Source organism: Protopterus annectens, chromosome 16.part0 (assembly GCF_019279795.1).
Source record: "Protopterus annectens isolate FY-2018-M chromosome 16.part0, PAN1.0, whole genome shotgun sequence".
In the NCBI taxonomy this organism is placed as follows: Eukaryota; Metazoa; Chordata; order Ceratodontiformes; family Protopteridae; genus Protopterus; species Protopterus annectens.
In genome coordinates, this window is record NC_056750.1 from 248931790 (window position 1) to 248957326 (window position 25537).

A 25537-nucleotide genomic window follows, 5' to 3' on the forward strand; every position below is an offset into this window, starting at 1 on the left:
TTGTGTATACCTCATACTGTGGTACTTCTATATACACCTTGTAATATGGCATTTCTGTGTATGTGTCATAATATGGTACTTTTATGCATTCCTTACAGTGTGGTACTTCTGTGTTTGCCTCATACTATAGTACTTCTGTGTATGCCTCATATTATGGTGGGTCCCCTTCACATGATCAACTTTTCACAAAATCAAAATTCATATGGCCGATACCATATGATCAACTTTTGAAAAGCCGACCATGGGGAACCATTATCTCCATACAGTGCGGATTGGGAAAATTTCCCTCTTCCACACTGTAGTGCAATCTCGGAGTTGTTATATTTAAGTTATGGGGGGGGTGAGGGTAGAGGAGCCTACCAACGGAGGGTGCAGGGGGGCACAGCCCCCCTGCTAACAGCTTTTAGGTAAGTGTTCATTGTGTTTTTGTGTTTACTTTACATGTTCGGCTTTTCAAAAGTCGATCATATGGTCTCGGCCATATGAATTTCGACTTTGTGAAAAGTCTATCATGTAAAGTACACCCATTATGGTACTTTTCTGTATAACTTATACTATGGTACTTCTGTGTATGCCTCATACTATGGTACTTCAGTGTATGCATCATAATATTGTACTTCTAGGTATGCCTCGTATTAAGGTACTTTTCTGTATACCTTATACTATGGTACTTCTGTGTATGCATCATAATATGGTACTTCTAGGTATGCGTCATGCTATGGTACTTCTGTATTTGCGTCACGCTATGGTAGTTCTATCATCACCCATGAAAATCAGAGGATCTGGACTTTGTGAAGCCTTGTCTGTAGTCTTTTGGCCTGTTCTACCATTCTAACTGGAGTCAGTTTTTAATGGGACTTCACTGAAAAGAAATGACTCACACCCTTTGGCATTGTTGGGCAAGGAAATTAATAGACGAATCATACCCCTTCAGAAGAATGAGAGATATCTTGATTAGACATGCATTTTGCCCCACAAGAAAAACATATACATATATATATATTTATTTATTTATTTATTTATATATATAAACGTTTTATTAAAGTGAATGAAAAGCAATAGCTAATAGCAAGATATGGCATTGGTCTACAAAGGCTGTAATAGTATTTTCTTTCATTTTTTTCAGCAGCAGCAGTCTCGCACACATGGCCTTTCACTGTTTCTCTCATAAGGAAATCTCAGGTATATTGATCAACTCCCTAACATTTCAGTGTTTCTGTTTTGGCAGGTAAACATTGACAAGGTTTACAAACAAAAGCAGAAAAATGGAACATTTTCATCAGTATACGTCGAACGCAATGTGGCTGGAATTAAGATCCTCACTAAAGCTGTTGGCTCTAATGGCACACAAGACCTTACTAACCAATATAAGTACCCTAAAGGTAACATAATCACAAAGCGGTGTGCACTTAAATGTAACATAACACTATAATGTAGTGTAAGCACATAAAGGATGCCATGATATCAACGTCACAAAGGAAGTACAATATCATTGCTTAAAGGTAACATAACATCACAATGCCATGTGAGAGCATAAAAGAAATATAATGTCACTGACAAAATATAAATATATGAAGGTATTTTATCATGCTCAATTAATTTAAGCACCTGAAGGTCATATAATGTCACAGACCAGTGAATATACCTGAAAACACTATGACATGTACCTGAAATAATGTGACTGACCAGTGTAAATACGTCAAAGTAATGTAAACATCGTAATGGTAATATAACATCATTGACCAATGTAATTACCAGAAAGTACGTAAAGCCACAGAAATGTGTATGTGCATGTGTGTTTTATATATATATATATATATATATATATATATATATATATATATATATATATATATACATATATAATATAAATGTGTGTGTATACTTGGATCACTGTGATTTGACTGAATAACCATTTCACTTATGACAAATCACTGAATCAAATGGCTTTAAGTTCATTTCATTGAAAGACAATTTACCTGAAATTCTATTTTATTGATTGTGGTATAGCTAGAACTGGTTCTGAAATGCAGAAACAGAAATATATAAAAGTATATAGGTTCATAGGTTCATAGGTAGGTACTAGGCTATCTGCCTGAAGGCATTTATAAGCCTAGCCGGAATGTGTTGGCTTTTGCTGCCTCCATAGGTCAGTTCCCTGTGCGTCTGTCCAGCAGAGTCATTGAAGTGATCCCTGGGGTAAATTTTCTGTTTTCCATCCACTCGTCAAAGTCTCTCTTGAAGAGGGTTAGCGAGGAGCTCTGCCTAACGTAGATTGGAATCTTGTTCCAAAGCATTGTAACCAGTTTAGAGTCAGACCTAGCTCCTGCAACTCTTTCCATGTGGGTTCTGTCCATGAGCCAGTTGGCAACCCATCTCATGATGTACGGGTTTATGTTTTGGCTGGTGAGCTTGTCTATAATACCCGAGTGGGGAATGGTGTCGGAGGCCTTTGTGAGGTCTAGGTAGGCTGTGTGGACCACCTTTCCCTCATCTATAGCCTTGGTAACTGTCTCAAAGAAGTCCACCAGGTTTAGGAGGCATGATCTGCCCTTAACAAAGCCGAACTGGGTAGGGTCCAGTGTTTGGAGTTTCCCAATATCTCTGTTAATGAGATCCATGATGATGCACTCCATAGCTTTGCAGACCAAGCCAGTCAGGCTTATAGGGTGATAGTTCCCAGGGTCCATTGTGGCTCCACCTTTGCTAAGCGGAATAACCGTTGCTGTGCACCACTCTGTGGGCATGTAGCCTGTGGAGAGGCTGAGTTTAAACAGTGTGTTTAGGTAAGGGGTTAGTTCATCTTTGAGCTCATGTAAGACGCAGCCTGGGACACTGTGCAGTCCCATTGATGCTGTGTTTTTGGCTTTGGAGAGGGCTGTTTTAACCTGAGTGTCTGTGATTTCAGGGGCACTACATTCTTCTGGTATAGTTATGGGCCCTTTTGGGAGTGAGAGGGGGGTGAAGTTTGCACTGAACCTGTCTGCCAGGATGTTAGCTATATCGGTCATTTAAGTGTATTTTGTGCCATTCTGCACTAACTCCGAGCAGATCTGAGAATTGCCACTTAGATTCTTGACATAGCTAAAGAATGCCTTGTGGTTATCGTTGGAGTCCATGGCAATTTTTCTTTCAAAGCTAGCCTTGGATGATTTTATGAGGGAACATAATTTCTTGCTGATACTGATCAGGGATGTCTTCCCTTCTTGGGATTTTACTCTTTTCTGTACTAGTTTTCTCCTTCTATTGTAGAGCTTGTTTATGGCAGGGGTCCACCAGACTGGTTTCATTTTCTTGGAGGAGTGAGTCTTGGTTTTGTTTGGGATAGCACAATCCATGCAATCTTGCAGGTGCCCGTAGTGTGCATTAGTAAAGGATTTTGCAACTTGGACAGTGTTATCCTTTAGCATGGGGGCTTTGAAACTTTACACCTCAGTCTTAAGTAACGTGAAGTTTGCTTTTGAAAAGTTTTTCACAGTGGTTTCTTTGACCGGGGGTGGTAGCAGAATGTGGATATCCAGAGTGATTTGTTTATGGCCAGATCTAACCAATGAGGGGTTGACCTCTGTTGTGGAACACCGGTCGCCCATGATGGTGATGACCAGGTCCAATATGTTTTCACCTCTGGTGGGGGTGTTGACCAGTTGATCCAGGGTGTTTGAGTTTATAAATTCTAGGAAATATTGGGCAAGGGAGTTCGTACTTGAGTAGTTCTCCCAGTTAATGTTTGGGTAATTGAAATCACCCAGTATCAGGGTGTTTGGTAGGACCTTTGTTTCCCAATGTTTCCAGGAATGTGGAGTGGGGGTCCTGGGACATGGTGGGTGATCTGTAGCAAGCTATAATTTGAATAGCAGTTTTGCCCGTTGTTAGTTGCACGTGGATGATCTCTGAAGCATCGTGCTGTGTCACTAGCCTGGAGATGTGGGCATCCTTGATGAATATGGATACTCCCCCGCCTTTTGTATTTTGGTCCGGGTTTTGTGGCCCAAATGTATGGTATGGGTTGTAGCCTTGTAGATCTGTGGCACTCTCTGGAGCCTTAAACCAGGTTTCTGTTACTGCACATATATCAGTTTTCTCCATACTGAGGAGTGCCTCGGGCGCATGCATTTTGAGGTTTAGACTTCTGGCATTGAGTATCATTACCCTCAGTTTTTTGTTACTTGTGCTATTTACGGTGGTGGGTTTGTCTTTTGAGCCTTGCCTAAAAGTGGCACTATGGGGGTGGCAAGAGCCTTGGCCAGTATTCGAAAGCCTAAGGGTGACAGGTGCAAGCCATCTCTAGCGAAGCAGCGTGGCTTGTCGAGCATGTCATTCCAGGCTGACAGACACTGTATCCCCTTTGAATGACACCAGAAGCTTAGCCAGTTGTTGAAATTGATAATTTTTTCTCTATACCATGGTATCATTCTTGGTGAGGGCAGGATGCTACTCAAGGTCAGGGTCATACCAGCCTGGGCTACGTGATCAGAGAGCTCTTCCATGTCTCTTTTCATGTAGTCCAGGGAGGTACGGCTCAGGTTATTCACACCAACATGAACAATGACAGAGTCATATTTGTACTTGTTTTGGAGTGACCTGAGTGCTTGTGCTATGTGGCTGATTCTGGCTCCCGACAGGCAGCTAACAGTAACCTTCTCCTTGTTCAGCCTAGTGAGTGGGACGTCAGTGTGCCTGACTATAGAGTCACCTATTACTAGTATGTTGGGTATGTTATTTTGCCTTAAGGGCTATGATTGCGTGGCACACTGGTTTTATGAAGTATGTGTTTCATGGTTTGTGTTGGGGGGTAGATGTTGCTTGGATGTCTGCTTTGGAGGTCTCTGTTACTTTTGCAGATTTTTATTTAGAGCCTCCGAGTACGTTTTTGTGTATTTATGTGTATCTTTTGCTGGTGCTGGTTTCATAGGTCTATGTGAGACTGGTGGTGTGATGAAAGTCATTCCCTTCTCCTCTTGACTGCCTGGTCCAGTCTTGGGTTGAGAGAGCTTAGCCTCCAGTTTGGCTGTATAATTGCATCTCTCACATGTATTAGTATTTGGTGGAAGGAGGAGAGGGCTGTCTTTGTACATGAGGCAATTGTAACATTGCCTCAAAATGCCCAGATTCACCAGTTGGACCCGGGAGTACACCTGAAACTGCCCTTTGGACATGCCTGGATAGGTACAGTGAACTGTTTTACTGATTGGCTGGTACGGTCGAACAGATAGCCTTGTCCTTCTTTACAGTATAGGGGGGTCTAGTGCTAAGGTTTTTTAGTGCTTGCTATGAGTTTTGAGCAAGTGCCAGGATGAGAAGTGAATGGTTTGAGTGCTTAAGTTGAAAGTTTGTCAAGTTCCAAGGGAAAAATTGAACAGTAGACTTTCTGGAGCCGGGAATACTTATATCCTAGCTAACTGGCACTGCCCAGCACACAAAACTGCGCAAATGCTGGTTTTATAGCAGGGAAATGAAAGAGATAGAAATTAGCCAAAAATGGCCACTAGACTACTAATTTCTGAGCTGAAACCACTCCTGCAGGGACAGATAGGCTGCTCAAAGCTCCTTCTCTCAGAGTGAACAGAGAAACTTCCTTCTATCCAAGTAAGGTATGGGCAAAGACAGAAACTTGTAATACATCCCTGAATTCAACACTAACCTGAAAACTGGACTATACTAGCTTAGAAAGGTGGGAAAGCAAGTATATTTTTTTTGTTTTTTTCTGGAAATAAAGCAGATACAATCAAAAAAACACCTTAAATGCACAGAAATGGCTATCACACTTGAGTGTGTAGCCTACAACAGTTAAACAGGTAATCTAAACACAAAAATTACTTTGTTAAAGTGCAGGCAGTAAAATAAGTACAATATGTAGCTGAAACCAGCTTTTTAAATCATAGAAACTCTAGAAAATCAGCATTTTAGGCGGAATTAGCTAAAGGCAGCAAGAAAATGCAGAAAATGATACTTAATCACTCCAAATACTCTCTTTTATCTCTCTGCTGCTGTAGAACTCTGCAGGGCACCAGGCAGGAGCTTGCTGAGCTGTATACTAGCGCAAAACCTCGCAAATGCCTTTAGCACTGGAAAGAGCAGATCTAAGAGCTTTTACAAATCATTCATAGGTTAGTACTAGACTAACTGCCATTGTGGGCCATCTTAAGCCTAGCCAATTACCCTCTGTAAGAATCAAACCCAGGACCTTGTGTCTGTAAGGTAAACATCTTAACCACTAAGTCAACTTCCAACCACTACGGTGTTGAGTTGCCAGCTCTGCGCCCAACCTTCCACAGAAGGCACACACATGCACAGACTCACACCTAGGGCCAATTTAGAGTGTCCAGTCTACCTACAGCATGTCTTTGGGATGTGGGAGGAAACCGGAGCACCTAGAGGAAACCCATGCGACCACATGGAGGACATGCAGCCTCTGCACAGAAGGCACACCAGCTGAGGATCTAACGTGCCAACATGTCAGTGTTAAAGTTGAATAAAGAGTGTAAAACTAAGGAAATGTCACATACCAATATATCAAAGGAGAAAATGACAGCAACCATGTGAGTAGCTGGAATGCAGCCCACTATATCAGGAGACAGCAAGGCAGGTAATGTGTGTGTGTGTGTGTGTGTGTGTGTGTGTGTGTGTGTGTGTGTGTGTGTGTGTGTCTGTGTGTGTGTGTGTGTGTGTACAGTATGCAGAAAAAAAGGACATTCCTATGCCCAGATGACTTCAAAACCCATATGGTATTAAAGATGTTTGAGCTAGAAATGAAAGTCTGAAGCTTGAGACAGCTGAGTGACTGAATCAGTTGGAGGTACAAAGAGAGAAAGAGCAAATTCAGGAAACAGGCACAAGAGGGAGAGGTTGACCCCTGCCAAGGGCACAAGAGAACTGGGGAAGGCAACGTTGAGCACTAGAAAGCCAGGATCAGTGCCAAATTATTTCCATGGTGTAAAAATGGGAGCTAACTTTAATAGCACCTTTCAAGCATTTGGAAGGCAAAAAGGGCCAAAGTATTACTGAATTGGGAAGGGGGCAATGGAACAAGCATGTAGCACTGTTTTTTGACATCCCAGAGGCTGCTTTAATAGGAAGCAGTTTTGATATGCAGTACTCTGTGTACTTCTGGCTATATGCATTCAAGTAAGAAGGGGGAACACGGCAGGAGGAGTCCTGTCCAGTGCCAATACCTCCAACTGAGGCTGGTAATGTGGCTATTTCAGTAGGGACTTACTTAGTAGCAGTGAGCCTGAATCTGAGACACAGCTGTTGAAAGGTACTTGGCTTCCCCGTGGAAGGGGCTACTTCAAGGCTTGAGTAGGGTGGTTGAAGCAGTCCTGTATTTGAGGCACCACAGTCAGAAGGTACCAGACTTCCATTGTAGCTGTAAATGGGGAGGGCCACAAAGAAAAAGTTGAGACAGGACCAGCTGTCATATCCTACTTAAAGGAACTAGAGAGATTGCCAAGGAGACTCCTGTTCCTCAAGGATAGGGGTAGTCTGTATACTGGAACAAAGGGTTATTGTACAGAGAATGGGCTCTTGAATGAGCTCTATGGGGAGAAAAATACTGCCACTTTTAATACTAAGGGCCTGCCACTGAAAATTCCTGAGTGAGTTAAACAAACTCTGAGCAGGCAACTGCATAAGACATTGGATATGGAGTAATCCAAGAGTTCAGTACTCCCTGGGCCTCACCAATGGTGCTGCTGCCAAAGAAGGATGGCAGTACCATGTTCTGTACAGACTACAGCAAACTAAATAGTTACACAAAGTCATGTGCTTACCCCATGCCCAGCACAGATGAGAATTTAGAGCAGTTTGGTGGGGCTACGCATCTAACTACTACTGTACTGGCCAAGGATTACAGGCAGATCCCCTTGACACTTACAGTGAAAGTTCAACTTTTTTTAACCCCTTTTAGTTCTATAACCTCCCCAAGATGCCCTTTGGGATGACGAGTGCCCACTCAGCCTTCTAGGGGTTGTTAGATCGCATCCTAGGAAAAGCTTTGGACTATGCTCCTGCTTATTTGGATAATCTTGCTGTCTCATGCTAGTGTTAGCAAAAATGTTTGCCACATGTTAGGAAAGTGTCAAGCAGGCAAAAAGGGCAGGGATATTTATTAAAGCCAGCAAGTCAAGTAGGAATGACAGAGGTATCTTGTATGGATCATAAATTGGATTGTGGAAAGATTCATCCAAAGTTTGCTGAGATGGAGGCCATTCAGACTTGGCATACACTTGCTATTAAGAAGCAGGTAAGGGCATTCACTAGGACTATGGGTCACTATAGGAAGCTTGTCTCCATGTATAGTATGGTAGCCACTCCTCTTACAGCACTTACTGGAAAGAATGAACCAAAAAGGTTGCCTAGACTCTAACCTATGAGTAAGCATTCTGTTCACTTAAAGAAGCCTTGTGTGGATCCCCTATGCTAGCCAGCCCTGTCTAAAATCACAAATTTATTGTTCAGGAAGAGATTTCAAACCATGGGATAGCAGCTGTACTTCAGTAGATTTTGTTAGAGTGAGAAGTGCACCCCAAAGCATATCTTATCTTCAGACTTCAGTGCAAAGAGGGATAATATACAGCTGTAGAAGAGGAGTATTTGGGCATTGTCTGGGCTGTACATAAGCTTTAGCACTACCTGTATGGCAGAAAGTTCACTATGGTTACAGACCACAGCATTTTAAAGTGGATACAAAGAGTGAGTGTGCGAAATGGAAAACATCTTAGATGGAATTTAATACTAGTGAATATAACATGACTACCCTGCATAGTAGTACTACTAATGCTAATGCAAATGGGTTGGCAAGAACGGGAGCAAGGTAACGTACCAAAATAACTCACGTTCATCTCAAGCATCATTTTTGAGGGTATCTCAGGAAAACTTACTTGAGGTCTAGAAGACAGACAGAAACAGGTATCTTAGTTGCACATAAGCTTGATATGTAAATTCATGTATAATACGGTTTACTAGCAATTTGTCGCTTGCAACTTGTGCTTTTTACAAAATGTCGAGAGAGCCGTATGTCAACTCAAAACATCGGCACAAAAAATATTGGCGCTTACATCAGTGAATGCAATACAGCATTTGCTGTTGTGAATTTCGACATTCCAAGCTAGATCACACTATAGTGGGGATTGGGAAATGTACCCTTACCCTCAATGTAGTGCGATCTCAGAGTTTGTATATATAAGTATGGGGAGGTGCAGGGGGATTTGTCCCCCTGCAAACATGTAATGTAGTGTGGCAACTTTGACAGGCAGACAGTCTGGGAGTCTGCTTCTTGTTTGAAAATCTCAATATCAACATTTTTGTACATCTGCTTTGACATTTACGTTAGTTGATGTGCGAACCAACATTTTGGTTTGACAACATAACTATTCGACTGTGTTACAGTCGACAAATTGATAGTAAACCTATAATACATGTGTTGTTAGTAGAAGGAAATTATGTGAAAACCTGACATCTTATTCTATGGAATATGTAAATATATATATATATATATATATATATATATATATATATATATATATATATATATATATTGTAAATGAAGACTGTAAGTTCATTCTACTGGATACACAGGAATTATATCTTGGATGTGAAATGTATGAAACACATATTTATTTATTTATATTTGTCGACCGGGAGTGTCCGACTGGATGTAGGTCCATTTTCAGCAGAGGCCCAGGGAGAAAAGCTCCACAGTTAAAATAGACAGTAGTTACATTGGATTACATAGCAATTAACAATTTACATAGAAATTACTTACAGCATATTTACAGATGAAGAACATAGTACATCAGTAGACAACTAGAATCTTTATCTGTGAAGTACATAACAGACATTAACAAATGTTATAAGAAGAAGTTCCTGCTGTATAATAAGTACTGTCTTATGAGCATCTGAGCTTGCTATAATCAAGGTAGTTAGTGGAGTGGAAAGAAAGGTAGTGGTTGGATGGGGAGGGTGATATTAGAGTGGGAGTTGCAAGGGCATAGCCAGCATGTTTTTAGGTGCACTTTTAGTAAAGTTTTGAAGTGGGTGCATGATGGTATGGAGGTAATTGTGGGTGGGAGGGAGTTCCATAATTTGGCTATGGTGCAAGAGAATAGTGCTTCACCAGCAGAGTTATTGGCTTTAGTGATCTGCAAGTGATTTTTGTTGCTGGATCTTAGTGGTCTGGTGGTGCGATAGGGTTGGAGTAGATTCTGGAGGGATGGGACATTTAGTGAATGATTTACTAGTTTGTGGGCAAGTGAGAGTTGATACCATTGAAGGAGGTGAGGGAGTTCAAGCCAGCCCAGTTCAGCAAGTGAGAGACAGTGGTGACTACGGTAGTATGCCCCTGTGGCGAATTTGGAGATTTTGTTGTAGCAGGTCCCTAGCTTGTTTAAATCACATTGCCTTAGGTTGGTATATATTGGAGAGGCATAAAGTAGGGTGGAGATAAGGTGGGGATTTGCTATTGAAATCTTTGCTGCTTTGGTGAGAAGTTGCTTATTTCTGTATAGCGCTCCTAGTTTATTGTGGACTTTTTTATGGTCAAGGATATGTGAATGTCAAATTTTAGTTTATTGTCTATTTCCACTCCTAGCAATTTGGTGTGTTCAGTTGGGTATATAGTGGTGTTGTCTTTTGCTGTGATGTTAAAGTAAAAGTTGTTTTGAGTATGTTTGGTGGGTTTGAAGATGAGTAGTTTAGTTTTTTTTGGGTTGAGTATTAATTGGGCATCGGATAACCAAGTTTCAACAGAGGAAAAGGCTTCCTGTGTGACTTTTTGCAGTTTGGGTAGGGACTGGGCTGAGCAGATGATGGTTGAGTCATCTGCGTATTGTATGAGTGTGCCATGTTTGGTGGCAGGCTAGATTATTGGTGAAAACAGAGAAGAGAAGGGGTTCAAGGATGAATCCTTGGGGAACCCCTATGGAGACAGGTAGTTGGGGGGATATGTCATTCTGCCATACAACGGATTGTTGGCAGTCAGACGGGTAACTCTGAAACTAGTTGGTGACTGATTGTGAGAAGGATAGGTTATTGAGGACAGAGATGAGTTGTTTGTTTGGGACCATGTCAAATGCTTTAGATAGGTCTAGGAAAGTAGCAGAGGAGAGATAGCCATTGTTTTTATGCTGAAGGATAGTGTAAGTAAATGAGAGTAAGGCAGTGGTGGTGCTATGGTTTGGTTGGAAGCCATGCTGAGCATTGGAAAGGAGGCTGTTAGTAAGGATGTAGTCTGATACCTGAGAGTGTATGCATCTCTCTAGTATTTTGGAGAGTGGAGAGAGAATAGCTATGGGGCGGTAATTGGTTAGTTCTGTGGAGGGTCCACCTTTGTGGAGGGGAATAATATGTGATACTTTCCACAGTGTGGGAACGTAACTTTCTGACAGAGATCAGTTAATCAAGATGGATACTGGGTAGGTCAGAGCATCAGCTGCGATTTGTAGGTATTCACTTGGGAGGTTGTCTCCTGCTAATCTGGTGGGCTTAAGTTTAGTTGAGTTTTTTTATGTTGGAGGTAGGTTCAGGATAAAAAGAGAAGGCAGTGGGGAGATTACTAGTTGAAGGTGTGGGTTGGAGGGGTGGGGGTTGTGTTGTTTAGCTAGTGATAGTATGGTTTGTGTAAAGTGTGTGTTGAATGAGGTAGCAATATTTTCTGAGGAGTGAGAGATGTTAGGAGGGGTACTGACTTTACCTGGGTGGAGGATGGAGTTTATGGAGGACCAGAATTGTTTGGGGCTGTGTTGAGAGGAGTCCAGGGCAGACTGGTAGTATTGGAATTTGTCCTGTTTTATTAGCTTTTTGACTCTATTGCGTAGTTCTAGGAATTTCTGTCTAGTTGAGGGGGTTTTGGTTTTGCACCAGTGGTCCCTGGTCTTATCCCTGTTTTTCATTTCTGACTTAGTGGTTTTCTGTAGCCATGGGGAGGGTTGTGCTTTGATTCTGGAAAGTCTTATGGGGGCATGGTAATTAAGGATTCTCAGGAAGGTAGTATTAAAAAATTAAACTGCGTCATCAAGGCTGGGGTACTTTAGAGGATGCCAGTTAAATTCTTTGAGGGATGAGATGAATGTGAGTGGGTTAAAGTTTAGTTTTTTACGTATTTGATGGTAGGTGACAGGTTTAGCTTGGTATAGGTATTTTTTGAGTAGGAATGTTGGGGAGTGATCACTGAGGCTATCTGATAAGCAGCCTGTTATATATGACTGGGGGCTCTTACTGACTAGTATCCAGTCCAGGGTAGTGTGCTTGCTGGAGTTTTTATTTATCCTGATTGGCGACTGGACTAGTTAGGTGATGCCATGAAGGTTTACATGATGGGTTGGATGGCTGCCAGAACAGGATTGCCAGTCAATATTGAAATCACCTAAAATTATAGTTTCTTGGGGGAGATGGTGGGTACACCAGCTGAGGAGGTTTTCTAGTGGAGGGATGTTTTGGTCAGGTGTGAAGTAGCATCCAATTATGTTGATGGTTTTGTTTTGGTTTATTTTGAGGTTGGTATATATTATTTCTTCATTGCCTATTTGTGGAGCTGATGATTTTAAGATCTGGATGTTTAGATGCTGTTTAAATATTATAGCTACACCGCCTCCTTTCTTATTTAGCCGGTCTACTCTTAGTATGCCATAACCTGTGGGGAGTATTTGCTCACTGGTAATGTGAGGTTTTAGCCAGGTTTCTGTCAGGATGACTATATCTGGGGAGTACAAGTCTATGGTGGCATGGAGTTCATGGACTTTGTTGGATATACTTCTAATATTTAGGCTTAGTAGAAGGAAGTCACTTGGCTTTCTATTGGCTGTAATATGGGAGAAGTTGTGGTTTCTAGTCTGATTATGAGGATTGGGGTTGGAGATGGTAGGGCCAGGGTTGGGGTGAATATCTCCACTTAGTGCTAGTTTAGATATGCATGAGGTTATTAGTTTTCTCAGTTTTTGAATGTGTTTGTTTATAAGGGAAACTTTATGATTGTGCTCTTTGGGTAATAGGTATGGTGGGAGGGTTACTGTGTAAAGTTGTAGGGATGCTTTATGCTTGAGTAATATAGCTGGTAGAATATGTGGGGGGTGCATAAGGATGTTTCTTGAGTTGGTGGGAGGGGAGCTGAGTGAGGGTGAGACATGAGTGGTGGTATGAGTAGTAGTACAGTGATAATGGTTGAGTGGGGGAATGCTGGAACTTTGGTAGGATGTAAGATATGCAAGGACAATGCATGCTGTGAGCATAGGTAAGGTATGCTTGTACATGTTAGATGAGGAGGTATAATAGTAGTGGGTAGATGGATGAGGTAGTGTTGGGTTAGTGCTGTGGTTGGCTACTGGAAAGATGGGAGGGGTTTGTGAGTGTAATAAAGGTGGGACCATTGGGGGCGGGAGGGAATAGGGGGCAGGGTGGGGAGCGAAGTGGTTAGAGACCCTGTTTGTTGCTCTTATGAGGGGGCTGGAAACAATCAGGTAACAGAGTTAACTGATAAATGAACATTTGATAGTGACAAGGGTGGTTGTAGTTGTAAAAATGGTGCCTGCCACAGGTAATATTTATTAACTTTGGGATTGCCTTAAGGTAATAAACAGGGATGGGGGAGGGGAGAACAAGGGTGTGAGCAGGCAGTTCTTTGTACTGCTGCTAATGAGCCAAAGCAAAGACAAATTTGTGTTTAAGAAACAATCACAATTGACCAAGGACTGCTCTGAAACTGTAAGTAATTTCTTAACCATTTGCCAGGTGGAAAAACAGGATAACCTTGTATCAGTAGGCTACTGTGGTCTCAGTTTAAATTAACAAATACACAGTATTGATCAGTTATGGATACTATTTGCTAATAGAAGGGAATAAGAGAGAAAGTGGAAGATGAGTGTTTGTGTGTGTGGGGGGGGGGGGGTGCTGCTTACAAGCCAAAGCAGAGTGCTCTCCAGGGGGAAATGAATTTTGGCTCAAACAGGTAGACACATACTCAAAGTTAACTAGCTGTTTGCAGACAGTTCAGACCTGGACTGAGTTTTTCTTATAAGAATGATAAAGGTGGTACCGCAGTTGAATACTTAAGAGTGGTGTTAGGTCTAGAAAAAAAGAGTACAGAGAGGAGTAAGCGCTTTGAGATGGTAAAGATATATTAGAAAGATTACAAAAAACAAACTGAGCAAATAGCTACTGTATATGCAGGAAAATGTCTTGAACCAACAACTAGTATATACAGATACTGAGCCAGTTGGAAACACATCTGTTAGAAAAACCTCAAGACAGTTATGCAGTCACAGATAACAATATAGCGAGCAGCACTCTGACGAGGTTGTCTAATATGATTCTATCCACCAGTGACAGCACAATTATATAGAAATAATTTAGACACCACTATGAGCTGTCTACACACAACACAATTACATGAATAACATTAGTGAACAAGGTGCAGCTATGCAAACAGACCATACTAGTATACTAAAAGCAACTTGGTGCAGACAAAATGCTAGCATGGCATAGTAACTTCCAATAATAAAGCATAAATCATATTAGATGTCTAACACAATTCAACATAAACATATACAGTTGTAAAATATCTAACACAATTCAACATAAATAGGCATTTACAGTTGTAAAACACTTACTGGAGAGACACTGAGCTCCTTTATGGGGCCTGAATATGTAGCAAATGTAACACATGAAGCAAAATGTAACTGATCTGCTCTGTAATTACAAAATATTTGTCTTTCCATGAGACAGAAAGCTAGGGTTATAAAAGAGTAGTTAGGCAAATGTGATACGGAAGTAGCTGACTTAGAGCAAATAGACCAGTTTGTTAGTATGCACACTCAAACTCTTGCTATATTGTAGTTACAGTTCCTGTATAAAAAAGTTATTAGCTACTCAGCTGAATGAACAAAAAACAGAGGAGAAGATCCATGCAGCCTGTGCCTTGTGAGTTTTTCAGTTATGTCACTGTCTGCAATGTTCTGAACATTCAGACAGTTTAGCTTAAGATTTAATAATTCTCTCATTTTGTATTAGCTAGGTAAAAAAGCTATCTATAACCAGAAGCCTTTCTTTCTTATAATCTATTTGTTCAGAAGGATTATTTCCTCTTTCTGTGAGGCATTTATATATTTCTTTACATTTGTTTATTAACTGTATTGCATAACTCATTCTTTATTAGGCAAAATATTTTACTTACTTTTAGAAAAGCTTTGGGTTGGTCATCCATTTATTAAGTGATAACAGAGTCATTTGTTGCTAACTGCTGAGAAGCTGCTGGCATCCACCCCAGTTTAGCAGACTGCTATAAACACTATCATTTGTTTGTTTGATTTTTTCCCTTTTATAATTATTTGCTTATTAACAAGAGTGAAATAGTAACAGGGAGTTTCCCAGACTGATGATTTTGGGTAGTGGCATTTTAATAATTTGAACCAGAGCATAAAATCATTGTGCTTGGAAGGTGTGTGTGTGTGTGTGTGTAAGAGTTTATTTAAAATACAGTAAATATGGGCAAGGGTTTGAAATACAATGAACTTCAGAGAGAGAATTAGAAAGAGTGGTGAGAAAGGGGTCTGAAAGTTAGGCTAACAGTCTACTCAGTGGGGGTGTTTAGCATGGAGCCTAATCATAGGTTTGGATAGTGCAGGTCCATAGACATGGCAAAATTACATAATACCTGCAAGGTTTTGTAGCCAAGGTGCACTTAGTGACTTACTTTATGATTCATATGTGTGTGCCGTTTTGTATAATTTTATGTGTTTGGCATCAATATTGTAATTCTACAGACTATACTGCTGGTGGCCATTAGATTTTTTAGTTTATGTTTTTTTTTTAATTAGAAGCATTTAATTTTAGTGATGAGTCGTGAAGTGGATCACAGCACTGTTGCCTCTGTCCAGTGTCTTATTTTATAACTATAACAGTAATTTTCAAAGAGAGTTTATTGTAACAGTAAAGTAACCATTCCTTCTTCCCCTTAGGGTTGTGTGTACAGGGTTATTATAATGTTTTACAATACTATTATATAGTGCACTTGCCAGCCTAATAAAATATTTTTTTTATTCCTAGCTCTGCAGTTTATTTTATTGTTAGACCCCCTGAAGAACATAAGTGGGGTTACAAAAAACTAGGGTAAACTGCTGTTAAAGCTGCCTCCATGTGTTTGTGTCTTGCATAACCAAACATACATGAAACACTGGTACTAGAGCATATCTATACATTATAGGGACACTAAGAACAGCTGCTGAAAATGCTTACTAGGGTAAGTAGGTATGGTGGGATGAGTACTCAAATGTTATGATTTACTATTATAATGACCTCTTCTTAAAATATGTTTTACTAACTACCACTAATTTCAAGTCTCTGATATCTCCTATTGCTCCAGCTATCCACAGACATGCACCTGTTTGGAAATCCCTTTACATGTCTCTTCACTAGGTGAATCCTATCTCACCTGATGAAAAATCTTTCATACTTTACATACTGTCTTCTTTAAGTGGTGGGGGAGGGTTGGCATAATGGTTAAGGTCTTTACCTCCCAGGTACAAGATACAGGGCTTGATTCTGACCTCTGGTTATTGGCTAGGTTTGTAATAATCTGCAGACTGATAATCTGATATTTACCTATGAACCTATGCATGGACTGCCATACTGTGTTCTGCCAGGGTTTTCTGTTAAGCCTTACCTCACTTTAATGGACTAGGTTGATGTAACTGGAGAGCATACCTTTCAAATGTCCCTATTTTGGAAGAGCATACCTATATTCAGGCATGATTTACCATGGCATATGATGTACCTATTTTTGGAGGTATGTCCTTTTTTTCATACATGATTTATCCCTTCACACAATTTCCTGGATCCCTACTAATCAAACATGATTTTGGAAGTTGTCTACTACCCAGATAACCCAACTACATGACCAACATACCAGTGGCACCAATTATTTAAAGAAAGAGCACACACATCTTACATCTCGCTTTTTCAGAAGCAAAAATGAATGGCCTTGTGTGGCAGAATTTTGCTATACAGTTCATTAAAATCTACAGATTTTACACTATGTTATTAATAATGTATTTACATTTTCCATCATTTTTGTCCCTCTCTGTTTTTAAATATGTGTTCCTGAATAGTGAAAATAATTATCTGCTATTTGGTATTCACATTTTATGCTAATCAGACGTCTAGATTTTTGGCTGGTTGTACCTACATTTCAAGGGGGTTTGTACCTACTGGTTGTGCAGTGGACTTCAATGGACCCAAACACCACCTACATGGTGGTGTTTCCTCTTACTATCTGCCCATTACACACATCAGTACCAATACATGCATGGCTCTGGTATCATAACTGTCTCTGCAATGCCTCAGCTGTGTGCCCTCAGTATATTCCCTCCCCTTACCATCCCCAGTGAGAGATGAACAAGCTAATCCTCTTCACTTCTTTTGCCCCACCCCCCACACACCAGCACCAATGGATGCCAGAATCACTAACCAAATTTGGGTCACCTAGGTCATGGTCAGTCTTTAGCCCTCTCTGCCAAAAGAGATGGTTCTATTCTCAGGGATTTGGTGTTATGGCAAATGCACACTACCCATAAATGTATTCACTGTTTTTTTAATTTCTGTAAGATTAGTTGCATTCTAAAAATGCACTGTTGTGTAATTACTGCTAACTATTTCGTTTTCTTAGAGCAGAGTGTGCCATTGAAAAGAATAAGTTACTACCACTCACCTGGTACCTATCTGACTGTTCAAAAGTGTTTTCCTAACTAGTCCATTAATATAAATCTGTATGTGGTCTACATGAGTTTGCATATTAAAATTAAATCTGCCCTTATTTAGTATGTGACAGAACAGTTTTGAAATTATTAAAATATAATTTATATTGCCCTTCTGCTGATATATGTGATTATTTTGAAGTCTTTACCCATGTCAGCAGACATTCCAAAAACAAGGTGAGGTTTAACAAGACAAACATACACAGTGGCAGGTTGTGTTTGTTTCAGGTGGAACTTTGCTCTTTTCTGCATGATTAAATTGGCTTATCATTTATCACATTTTAGAGTTATTTTATTTGACAGTCTCCCTGGAGACAAAAGATCCATGAAGCATAAGAAAAGGGGAAAAAAGTACATAAAACAATAGAATATTACTGGATTAATTCTCTTTTCATGTAAAATGCATGATCTTTAATCTTCTAATTAATGTTACCTGAATGTCTTTCCAGGTAACCTTTATATACAAAGAATTTTGTACTAATTCTGATTCACTTCTTCCCCTACTAATGCCCAGTCTTTTGCAAGTTGAGTAGAAAACCACACAGCAGAGGTTTATCTTCTGTCAGGTAGTAGTGATTACATACAGATGTGAATAATTAGATATTGACATGTACTAGTTATTACAAGGTTATACTAATTATACTGATAGCACATTGTACTAAGATACTTACTGAGTATGGAACAGCACACTATTACTAATGCATCTAGCTTACTTTTGGCTGCTGTTGACATTCTGGTAAATGTCAGTTATCCACATACTAGCAATGCAAATTCTGTCAAGTTCTGCAGTTAGAATAGTGAACTTTCATGTTTAAACAGGAGATGAGCATGTGTTAGCAAACAACATCATTTAAGAGCTGCTGACATCGGAAGACAGTTGTATGGACACTTTGGGGGTCTGGCCACAGCAATGTTTGGTAACCAGATGTAACAAATGCAGAGGTTAGGCAAGGTGTAAGCTATAAACTCTGCTGATGAAACACCACCAGGGCTATATTCAGCATTGTTTAGTTGACCAGACCATGGAAAGCTGACATTAGGAAAAGGACTTCAGTAAAGCAGGGGGACAAGAAGGATATGGGAGTTTTTTAAGCTGAGCTTGAAGAGACATTAGCACACGAGTCATACACAGTACAACTATAACACATGACAGAAAACAGTTAGGGGATGCATCCTGGAAACAATCACATCAGTAACTTTTACTTCTCTTTCTTGTGTCTTAGATTCTAAAGAAGGAATGTCTGCAATTGCAAGTGCCACCCACAGATTGGTACAACCCAGACCGGCCACTGAAAGTACCATACCAAACAGTGTGGAGATCACAGCATGTACAGATGGCACTACAGATATTGGATCCCCTATTTCATTCCACGTCAAACTCCATAACAAAAGTCAGGAGCAGTACACTGGGATACTGCACATCCATGCATCTATGATGCAGTACAATGGAGCAATACAAGACCCCTTCAGGATAGATGAGAACAAGGAAGTTGTCTTGGAGGCTTCACAAGGTAGGCCAGAACTTTATACTGAAACAGCTAGACCTTAGTATAAAACTAAAAACTGAACACCACAGTAAGGTTAAGTGAGGTTTGTGTTTACTGTTAAATGAAGGGTATATACCTCCCATTTGCTCAAGTGAAAAAGGAGCTAGACAATATCTATGCTTGATGTTTGATAACCTTAGTATTGTAACAGCTCCAAGCCATGTCATTTTGCTGTTTGATATTCTGATAGCCTTGGGCTACATTTGTGCATGTTGTTTGACCACTTTGATACCATGAAAACTGCTAGGTACATCTTTGCCTTTTGTTGATCCCCCCCGATAGTTGGAGCTGGTTGATACCCCAGTACTGTGATGAGTCGTGGCTACATCTACGCATGCTGTTCGGTGCAGTATCTGCGGAAGTACTGCTACTGGGTCTTGTTCTTGTGATTGTTGCCACTTGTTGGGCTTCAGGCACAGTTATAGCTGATGAGTGCCTATGTGAGGCCATTAGATGTAGTGAATTTGATACCTCCAAAAGTTAAGCTCATTTGTATCAGGTGTTTCACTCACAATTGTCTCACCATCTCAGGTCCAGATAGGCCCTTGTCACTGAGTAAGAATATCATCAAATGTCAAGCCTGCTTTTTTGTACTTTGTTGCTTCTGTTAAGTTTGGTTCCTCAGGTTTATTAATGTTTCGTTATTTTTTTTCAGAAACAGACATAGAAATGGCGATTGAATATGAAGAGTACCGCGATTACCTGACGGAGCAGGCCTGCATGATGTTTACTGTTGGTGGACAAGTCTTAGAGACCAGGCAACCTCTTGTCCTCCAGAGCACCCTTAGTCTTCGCAAGCCTGGACTAGTAATCAAAGTAAGCAAGATACAGGTCACATAAACTAAAGTAATCTACAGTTTGGGTTGAATTAGTGCTGAACTCATTTTCTATTTTTGTTAACCACACATGACCCAGAAAGCATAATTGTATTATTTTGGGAACTGCTATTTATTCAAAAACATTACAGAATTTGAGATTCAGATAGACCCACAAAGGAAAAGGTCAGCAAGTGAGAGGCACAAGGACACCTACAAAACATTTGGGAGGTTAAATAGCTTAAGTTAGGAACCATATAGTATGCAACAACCTGGAATTACTTAGCAGTACACGCTATAACCTATGTAATATAGGAAGATTACAGACCCCAGTACAGTAAATACCGTATATGAGTAGCAAAACAGGAACAAATATATGTCCATCAGAAGGGCACAGTGCATAAGTCTGCATATCGTGTGTAATCACACATCATCATTAGTTAATCATATGTCATATCAAGCCATTATCTGTATGTCACATTAAATCACATATAATTGTGCATCATCATCATCATCATCATCATCATCATCACTTGTGTAATCACACGTCATCAGCAGTTAATGATATGCCGCGTCAAGTCATGGATAATTGCACATCATTAGCTGCTAACTGTACATCACATTAAGCGATATGTAATTGTGTATCATCAGTAAATCACATGTCATATTAAATCATGCGTAATCACATGTCATCAGTATGCCATATTAAGTCATGTTTAACTGGTCATCATCACCAATTAATATGTTATATTAAGCATGTGTTATAATTCAGGCTTATGCAGAAAATCAAGCTTCATCACTGGCGTATTCAGAGAAATCACCATTTTTATCCTGTATTTGTTATATAAGTTCAAAGCCATTGCTTGTAAATAAATATTTCACAGTAAAATAAGAAGAGAGTGGTCATTCTTAAGAAAAAAAGTTTAACATGGCCATGCTACAATAGATAGCTTGATTAAAGGTGCATGATCTTGCCTCTGTTTGCCTTTTTTGTTTGCTTCAGACTTCGAACTCTGTATATGTTCTTTCTCTGGTTTGCCTGCCTGCTTCAAACTTAGAAACTCTGCAGCCCCCCTCTAGTTGCCTGCTGTACACTTAGAAATTCATATTTCCCTTTCTATGTCACACCTTCCAGTAAAGGCAACCTCAAACAGTGTATAAATAGCAGACTCAACACCTCAATAAGCAGTGTGCTTCCCAGGCTCAGAAGTCAGTATGTTTCCTGACCCCTTCAACTTAAAACTACTGCTTCTAGCACTGTGGGATAGGATTTCTGCCATTTATTTATTTAATTTATTTAACATTTGTTTACTGGGGAAGTCCAACTGGGCAAGTTGCCCATTTTCAGTGGAGGCCCAGGGAGAAAAGCTCCACATAGAAACAACATAACAGTAATTAATAACAGTAAGTAATAATAATAAGTATTTTAAACATTAATGAAAAGGTCACGTAAAATTAAAACCACATATTATCAAAGTACAAGATAGTAAAAGCTCACAGAAATACACAGTAATATTATATATATTGAGAGTACACTTAATATGGAAAAATCTTTTGAGAAAGTAGCAATTTTCAGTGGTTACAGTGGAAGGTTTAATGTAGAGTGGCACTGTATTACAGAAATGCCTGTTTGGTACAGCACATTGTTTTGCTTAATGTTGTTATACTTATAATTCTTATATTCCTATAGGTGCGATAAGCAAAATATATATACTGAAAGTGCTGAGTGGGAAGAGAGGGTGGGGGGATAAGGAGGGCGGGAATATGTTCAGCCTGGTGTGGAGCAGGAGCATAACCAGTTATCATTTAGGTGGAACTTTAGTATTTTTTGACGTGCTGGGTTTCCTGTGTTTAGTATGTTCTGGGGGTGGTGTTCCATGATTTAGATACATAGTTATAATGCAGTGAGTCTCCAAAGCTGTTGTTGGATTTAGTGGTTTTGAGTAGTAATTTTTCAGAGGATCATAGAGTCCTGCTGTTGAGGTGGATTTGAACTATGCTCTGCAGGGATGGACATTTATCAGGTACATGAACTATGAAATGGGCTATGGTGAGTTGATTTAGAGTTAGTAGGTTGGGGAGTTCTAGCCATTTGAGTTGTTTCAGAGCAAGACAATGATGGGTTCTATATGGCAGGCTAGCAGCAAATCTGGAACACCTACTGTAATGAGGAGTGGGGAGATGAGGTCATCATTCCATTTAGCAGATTGATAGCAGTGAGACAGATAACTTTCAAACCAAGTGAGACTGTTTTTTGATATGTTGAGTGTTGCCAACTCATTTAGGAGTTGTTCATGGAAGACTGTGTCAAATGCCTTTGATATATCTATGAAGATTGAGGTCACCATTTGGCCATTGTTTTTTTTAGTTGGTTAACAGTACTGGTAAATTTGAGGAGAGCAGTAATGGTGCTGTGACCTGGTCTAAATCTGTGTTGTGCTTTGGAAAGTAGCTTATTAAATATTAGGTGTTGTATTAGTTGGGAGTGAATGCACTTCTCTTAAGATCTTAGAAAGGGGATAGAATATATATTGTCCTGTAGTTAGATAGTTCAAGAAAGGAGCCTCCTTTGTGGAGTGGAATTACATAAGAGGTTTTCCAGATTTTAGGTATGTAGTGTTCAGTGATAGCTCTATTGGTCAGTACTGAAACTAGGTAGCAGATTACATCAGCTGCTAATTTGAGGTATTATTTAGGAGATTGTCGGCAGCAAGTGTTGGGGGTTTTAGTTGGCTTGGGAGTTTCTTTATTTTACTTGTTTGGATGGGTTGAAGAGAGAGAGTGCAGTTGGTGATTTGATGACAGTAGGGTGTGAGAGTTGTTGTGGGCAATTTTTGTTATCTATGCATGTGAGGACTGAGTTTATGAAAAATGAGTTAAAGTGGGAGGCTATGTTTTCATCTGAGTTTTTGATATTTGGAAGTGGAGAGGGGGTACAGCATGGATGGATAAGCTGACTGATGGAGGCCAAGAATTTTTGTGGGTTGTTTTGATGCTTGGACTGCATGTTTGTGTAGTACAATTTTTGATCAACTCTGATTTGTTTCTTGCAGAAATTTCATAGGTGGAGCTATGTTGATGCCAGCATTTATCTCTTTGTTTTAGTAACTGTTTGGTTTCCTTAGACAGCCATGGGCAGTAGTTAGTTTTTGTTCTTATACGTCTAATGGGGGCTAGTGTATTTAGACTGTATATAAATTTGAAATTGAAGTAATCAACTGCATCTAATGGGAGGTATTTTAATGGGGAACCAGTTACAGTTTAGTAGTATTTGTTTAAATGAGTCCTTGGAGAAATATTTTGTAGTGTGTATTTGTTTGTAAATATTTTGTGGTACATATTTGTTTGTAAATATTTTGTAGTATGTATTTGTAAATATTTTGTAGTACTTATTTGTTTGTATGATGTTGCACTTGTGGGTGAGCTACAGTGTCTTAAAAGGAAAGTCATAAGGTGGTCACTTAGTCTGTCAGGTAGACAGCTTGAGATGTGAATTACTGAAGGTCTATTAGTCAGGGTCCAATTGAGAGTGGATTGTTTGTTGCTGGTTTTGTCTATTCTTGTGGGAGATTGTATCAGTTGGGTAAAACCGTGTAGGCTGATATGATGTGAGGGGTTATCTAAGGTGCAAGTTTGCCAGTCGTAGTTGAAATCACCTGCCAGTATAGTTTCCTGATTAAATGAAGATGAGGCCCATGAGAGTTGGTTTTCAATTCAATTATGGAAGGGCTGTTTTTAGGTGGGATGTAAACAGCAAGCTAGACCATATGTTTGTTGTTGTTGATTTTTATGCATGAGGCTAGGAGTTCTGTGTTGTCAATGTTTACCTGTAATTTTTCGAGGCTAAGGGTGTCTTTATATATACAATTGCTATTCCTCTACCTCGTTTTATTGTCCTGTCTTGTCTGAGAATATTATAGCCAAGGGTAATGATTTCATTATTATTTATGCGTGGTTTAAGCCAAGTTTCAGTTAGAATAGCAATGTCAGGTATGTAGAGTGATAGGATAGCATGGAGTTCATGTATTTTTAAGAGGCTTCTAAAGTTTATATTCATGAGGAGGATATCAGACTTCTTTTTGGATATGTTGGCTAGAAGAGGTATATAGTGATTTATTGTTGGTTTGGGGGAATTATTTTTTGTGATGGTTGTATTTTGTTGGCTGAGAACAGGGCAAGGGTTGGTGGTGTATGTCTCCGCATAATTGGAGATTAATTTTTTTTATTAGTACTTAGGGAGAAATATTTGGAGGGTGGTAATGGTTGTTTAATCAGTATTATTAAAGGGACAGTGTGGTGGAGGTATCTATATGGGAATAGTTCAACAGTGGTGGTGTTGTACATATGGGGTGCTATGTTGTAGTTAGTGAGGTTAGTTTTCAGTGGGTTTGTTAGTGGGAAGGTAGGCAGGCGATTTTAAGCAGTTATTAGGAGAGTGTTTGAGTGCAGTGAGGGAGAGAGCAGTCAGTAATAGTAGGGTGAATATTAAGTGTATGAATATCATGTTTGTATTAGGGTTTGGGGGTACAGAGTAAGAGCACAAAGAATTAAGACACTGAGCTATTATTAAAGAGCTGTTTTGCTAGTCCAGGGTACAATGTTTGATTCCTTTCACCTTTATTTACCCATTATGTGACTGAGCAAGTTACTTACAAAACAGTGCTCTTTGGTTGCCCCTGAAAAGGATGCTTGTGTTCAGTGGGCCTATCTGGTCCCCAAATGAATAAAATAAACAGAAATGTAAGCCTAAAAGAGCCCCCGTTCATTCAGGTGACCACAATCTTGATGACGATACCAGATTTTAGAACTATAAGGCTGGCAGGTCACAGCCCACTGGGATAATTGTAGAAACAGTAATATATATATCTCCACTGGGATAATGTTGACTTTCCCCCCTCCTGTCATTGTAAATGGACATGGACAGTGATTAGCACAAATTCCCTATCTAATGGCTGGGCATCTACTTTTTATAGGTGAATAATGTATGTCAGCATTGCTGAGTGTTTTACTTATGTAAGAGAGGGTATGGTCATCCCCATCTACTGTCTGAGACAAGGCTGCACATATGCCTACCTCAGATGCACCTGTGCATAACTAAGAATTGATTGGAAAGTCTGGAGCTGGTAGTAGTGGCAAAACTGTACATAGGTTATCTGGTATCCTGTCCAGAACCCCCAACTCTAAATTTAGCAAAAAAAAAAGTTTTCTCAAACATAATGACCAAAAAAAAACTGTAGCAAATAGTCTGAAAAAGTTAAAATCCCACACACGAAGCACTTCATCACTTCAACCCTGACCGCAAAATTAGTATCTGCATTGATTTTTGAATGCGGGTGTGGCACTATTGAGTTGATTGTGTCCAACACCACCTTGCATCTGGGGCAGCCTCCACTTTTATCCTACTCTCGCTACACCTGTGAGTACTGGTTTCAAA

General features: G+C 39.9%; 1 protein-coding gene across 1 annotated transcript in view; it reads left to right on the top strand.

Annotated features, from left to right (window-relative positions):
* The window catches only part of LOC122790852 (protein-glutamine gamma-glutamyltransferase K-like), a 346859-nt gene that overhangs the window by 289640 nt on the left and 31682 nt on the right, over positions 1 to 25537 (top strand). Inside the window, exons 10-12 of the mRNA XM_044058497.1 lie at positions 1229 to 1382; positions 18965 to 19252; positions 19944 to 20104. Coding sequence (XP_043914432.1) covers positions 1229 to 1382; positions 18965 to 19252; positions 19944 to 20104 — 603 coding nt within the window. The remainder of the gene's footprint in view (positions 1 to 1228; positions 1383 to 18964; positions 19253 to 19943; positions 20105 to 25537) is intronic.